Consider the following 5,567-nt stretch of genomic DNA (forward strand, 5'->3'; position numbering starts at 1 on the left):
TCCTAGCTGTCAGCACAGAGGCCCATGTGGGACTCAGATGCAAAAGCTGTGAGATCATGACTTGAGCCGAAGTCGGACGTTTAACCGACTGAGCCATCAGGTGCCCTATTCCATATATAATTTTAAAATAATTTAATAGAACAGAATTTATCAACTCTCCACTGTGTCACCAATTTGAGGAGATCTCTATGGAAATGGAAGCCCTGATGAACCTGCCCTAAATATACGACATTTTTATCAAGAGTCCTATGTAGTGCTGGGGCGCCTGGGTGGCTCAGTCCATTAAGCATCCGACTTCGGCTCAGGTTGTGATCTTGTGGCTTGAGACTTCGAGCCCCTGTTAGCCTCTGTGCTGACAGCTCAGAGCCTGGAGACTGCTTCCGGTTCTGTGTCTCCCTGTCTCTCTGCCTTTCTCTCGCTTGCATTCTGTCTCTCTCTCGAAAATAAATGAACATTTAAAAAAATTTAAAAAGGGTCCTATGTGGTGTAAATGAAAAGTTAAGTAAGGGTGAAAATAGGAGAGAAAGAAAGAAGGAAAGAAAGAAAGAAAGAAAGAAAGAAAGAAAGAAAGAAAGAAAGAAGAAAGAAAGAAGAAAGAAAGAAGAAAGAAAAAAAGAAAGAAGAAAGAAGAAAGAAAGAAAGAAAAAGAAAGCTAAATAGATGATAGATGGATAAATAGGTGATTGAATATAAATGATGATGATAGATGATAGATAATGATAGATAGAGATAATAGATGTTTGAATATAGATGTTGATGATAGAGAGATGGGCGATTGAATGTAAATGACGATGATGATGATAGATGATAGATGATAGATAGATAGATAGATAGATAGATAGATAGATAGATGATAGATAGATAATAGATAGGTGATAGATCAACCGATAGATAATTTATTCTCTGGTGAATACAAATTGCCCTTGCCTGTTAATGGACAACTTCCAGACATTTTTTAATGCCCTCATATGCTTGAGCCATCATTAAACAAATTGCTCAGCATCTCCTGAGGGAGAGTCTCAAAAGGTGAAGAGAACCCATAAATTGTTCTCCATATGCCATGTTAAGAAACACATATGGGAGTCAAGACAGAGTGTCCATTACAGGTGAAAATGACAGAAAATTTGTGTGGTATCTCATATTACCAAATATCCACGATGTTTCGGTGATGTTTGGTAAGTTCCACTTTAACTTCGTGGCAAAGCTCTAGCAAATGTGACCATTTCTGATTTTGTTTGCTTTGCTTTCCCGTAACCATAATGCCTGAGCAGGAGTAGGAATTACCTCATTTTTTCCTTCTTATTAATTTTTTGAATGGTTTCACATGGTGGAGAGGCTAAAGCTTCTGTGACTCTTTGAAACTTCATTTTTATATAGTTATGCAATACTTCCATTTAATATGAATAGTTTTACCTCAAACGGAGAGCAATATAAAAGCAAATGGTACACAGCCGAAGAGACATGAAATTTTTTGAGTTAACAAAGTTAAGAAACTGCAGGTAGTATCTGTCATTTTGATGTCTTTCCAAATGTTTATTTAGTGACTCTGGACACTTTTTGTGATTCTCTCAAAAGTAATTTAGTATTTAATGATTGTTTAAATAAACATATCAATACAATTATCCTCTGAGGTCTTGATAAGGAAAAAAAGGGGTGGTCACCTCACAATGAGGTGTGCAAAGCCTCATTTGGACATTTGGAGACCTTTAAGTAGCAAGTTTTACGGAAATGGAATGATGTAGAGTATTCTTCATTTTCCAGTAGGATCTGACAGAAAGCGGGAAGAATTATCTCAAAGGATATAGCTTTAAACAATTACATATCAAACATCCAACAGAGACAGTAAACTATGAAAAAGCAATGTGATTCTTTTTATAGAACTCCAAAGCTAGTGAGAGGAAATGCGTTTATCTTTCTTCACCTCACAGAAAACTCGATACTCAAAAAGTACTATTTATTTTTTTAGCTTTCCATGATTGCAAAGGAAAACAAAACAAAGTGGAAAGAAACAAGCAAAACTCAAAATTTATACTGTTTTTATTGCATTTACGGAATATTTCTCTAATATTCTCTCCTACTGATACACATTATCATATTTCTGTTACAAGAAAGGTGTGTGCATCAGAGCAGAGGAGCATATCAAGAGGTGACAAACCTAAGACTCAGGTAAGTTAAAGGGAAGTTACACATAATTACCTTTATATAGAATGTAGTGGAGTTGTATGTTTTGTCTGCTTAGAGCTCACTCAGTGACTTCTGACTTGACCTGTAATTTCATTGCAGACAGTATTATTTCCCTTTTGATGCCCACGACTTTTTAAACCAAAAATACTTCTCTTACCTTAACCTGCCATCCACCTTCCACTCTGGAATAATTTTTTATCTGTGAGTGTTTAGGATATTTAGATACACGTCATGTGATTATATACATGTTTGTCTGCATTATGTGCTACATCATAGTTTGAAGGTGTTTTTGTGAACTTAGTGTAGAGAAGGATTTCGAATCCCATCCAGGGACCCACATACATCTCGTCTTCAGTGTATTGTATTTTGTCTTTAAGCTATTGTGTATCACAGTGGCTTTCAACTTTTATTTTTCCTTAAAGTGTGATTTCTGCTAATCCAAAGGGAATTCTTGTGAAACTTCATTATGCCAAACCTCTGCCAGTAACGTATTCTTCCTTCAAATTTACCATGTTCCCTTAGTTTCCTGCTCGAGAAAGTGCATCTGATTTGCTACATTTGAGTTAGTATGTCTCTATTTTAGTAAAAATGACACAAGGGGAAGAATAATGTTTTAAGCAAGTTTATATCAGAATAACTTATCTAAAAGGATACTAAAACTGATAAGAAAATTAGAAGATAAGTAACCCAAGGAGCCACAACACAATTATTCAAATGTTGTCATGGAAGAGTGGTGAGGTATGTCTTGCTTGAACAGTTCCTCATCTCTTCCTACGATAGCCTTGACAAAGAACTTCAGTCCCAGGCCAGAGAATGCACAGGTATATAAGTCAGGAAAGTAGAAACATTTCAGGTAAGTTCCTATCACTCTTTCAAAAACACACAAACAAGCAAACAAACAAGCAAATAAAAACCCATAATGTACTTAATATTTGAGAACTATTTCCAGGTAACATAGACACATTAAAGTATCGAAACTTCATTTATCCTAAAACTCATCAAGGAAACATCAGCTTTATATACGAGAATAAAGACTTTTAGATGACTCATTTTTTTGCCCAAATTAAATCTTTGGATATACTATAAACTGAAATACAGCTGAAAGTATATCTCCATACATGTATCTACTGGTATGTTTCACCATGTCCCCCAAAATAATTCCCATTCTGATGTGTTACACTTTTCTTATTCATACACCTGTCAAATATCTGTCAAGTATGCTAACTTTCCAGTCAGTTTCACATGTAGGCATACCTTTCATAGGACCATGCTTGAGTAGTGGGCTTTATGCAATTGGAAAACTTCTGGTTTAACATTTTTATTATAGGGGCACCTATGCTTCAGTTGGTTAAGTGTCCAACTCCTGATTTCGACTCAGGTCACGATCTCATGGTTTGTGGCATGGAGCCCTGCAGTGAGCTCTGCACTGACAGGGCGGAGCCTGCTTGACATTCTCTCTCTCCCACTCTCTCTGACCCTCTCTCTGTCTCAAAATAAATAAGTAAACATTAAAAAAATTATAATATATAATAGACATATGTTAGGTCATATGATTTACGTATCTTATAAATGTCATTTTGTGATTGTATCAAATATGGTAGAAAGAATAATTTAAAGAATAGTAAAATAAATACCCATATATCTAATCCCTGAAGTTTTCATTTTTTTTGTTTCTGCTTTAGCATCCATATCTACTTACCTTTATGTATTTATTTTCCATCTATCAATAAATAAGTCTATTATCTATCCACCTAATTATATCACCAGGGTTTTTTAACATCATTACTGCTGTTATTCCTGACTGAATATTGTCATGGCCTAGATATTAGATATATTAAGATATTTAGCAGCTTAACTTGTGTCTAACAATTGGAAATCATTAGCATCCCGACTCTTGGATATGACATTCAAAATGTCTCTAGACATTGAAATATATTCTTTATGGAGTAAAATGCCTCCAGTTGAGAACCAACTATTTCGATTTCTTTATGCATATATAGTGGTCTACGTGGGATTTGGGTTTGTGTTCAAATATCCTAAATTGGACAGTTTGGATGTATCTTATTTATACTAGTTGGCCATACCAAGCCCTCTCTCAGGAGACAGTACATAATATATATTGACTAAGATGATGTATCTATCCATAATAGATTTTCTAGTAAACTTGGATGGAAAAACACAATCTGACAGTGTTTAATGAATTTATTCTCATGGGAATCACACAACGTCCTGAGCTGCAGGCTCCATTATTTGGGCTCTTCCTCATCATCTATGTGATCTCAGTGGTGGGCAACCTGGGCCTGATCATCCTCGCCAAGGTGGACTCCAGGCTACAAACACCCATGTACTTCTTCCTCAAACACCTGGCTCTCACTGATCTGGGTTATTCAACAACTGTGGGACCCAAAATGTTAGCAAGTTTTGTTGTGGAAGAAAACACAATTTCCTATCATTTGTGTGCCACACAGGGAGCATTCTACATTATGTTCATCGTTAATGAGTTTTTCATTCTGTCGGCTATGTCCTATGACTGCTACGTGGCCATCTGTAATCTTCTGCTCTATCCAGTCATCATGTCACAAAGGGTGTGTCAGATGCTGGTGACAATCCCCTATCTCTACAGTACATTTGTGTCTCTTCTGGTCACCATAAAGATTTTTAGTTCATCCTTCTGTGGTTACAATGTCATCAGCCATTTCTACTGTGACAGTCTTCCCTTGTTGTCCTTGCTCTGTTCAAATACGCGTGAAATTGAGTTGATAATTTTGATTTTCTCAGTGTTTGATTTGATGTCATCCCTTCTTGTAGTCGTTGTGTCTTACCTGCTGATACTGGCAGCCATCATCAGGATGAACTCAGCTGAGGGTAGGCACGAGGCCTTTTCTACCTGCGGGTCCCACCTGACAGTAGTCACAGTGTTCTATGGGACTCTGATATTTGTGTATGTGCAACCCAAGTCCGTTCATTCCTTTGATGCCGATAAAGTGGCATCCATATTTTACACCCTCATCATCCCCATGTTGAATCCCTTGATTTATAGCTTGAGGAACGTAGATGTAAAATATGCTTTCCATAGGATATGGAAAAAGTTATGTAGTACCTTTTCTTAAGTTCGTTGTATACTATGTGGTTCCTGTGAATTAGATTGTCAACATTAAACATTTCTATTTGTTCTTTCGGAGGAAAGGTCAAGGATAAGTGAGTTCAACATATATCTAGAGATTGACTTCTATGCATCAGTCATAGGTTGAAGTGCTCTAAACACACTGTGAATAAATAACGAATATATTTCCATTCTTGAGGGAAAGACAAGAGTTATGAGCATCATAATTAGGCAATGTGTTAGCAGAGTAGAATGGTTACTAGTCTGTAGACTCAACACC

General features: G+C 36.5%; 1 protein-coding gene across 1 annotated transcript; it reads left to right on the forward strand.

Moving 5' to 3' along the window:
* The first annotated feature begins 4,352 nt into the window (after window positions 1-4,352).
* LOC121024103 (olfactory receptor 8K3-like) lies at window positions 4,353-5,294 on the forward strand. The gene has a single exon (XM_040466409.1). The coding sequence runs from the start codon at window positions 4,353-4,355 to the stop codon at window positions 5,292-5,294; it is 942 nt and encodes a 313-aa protein (XP_040322343.1).
* The last annotated feature ends 273 nt before the right edge of the window (window positions 5,295-5,567 follow it).

Source organism: Herpailurus yagouaroundi, unplaced genomic scaffold (genome assembly GCF_014898765.1).
Source record: "Herpailurus yagouaroundi ecotype Mexico unplaced genomic scaffold, PumYag 56295, whole genome shotgun sequence".
Lineage (NCBI taxonomy): Eukaryota > Metazoa > Chordata > Mammalia > Carnivora > Felidae > Herpailurus > Herpailurus yagouaroundi.

Bases quoted from the DNA above. Each gene is read 5' to 3' on its own strand.
- LOC121024103 (XM_040466409.1), top strand. From the start codon at position 4,353: ATGGAAAAACACAATCTGACAGTGTTTAATGAATTTATTCTCATGGGA.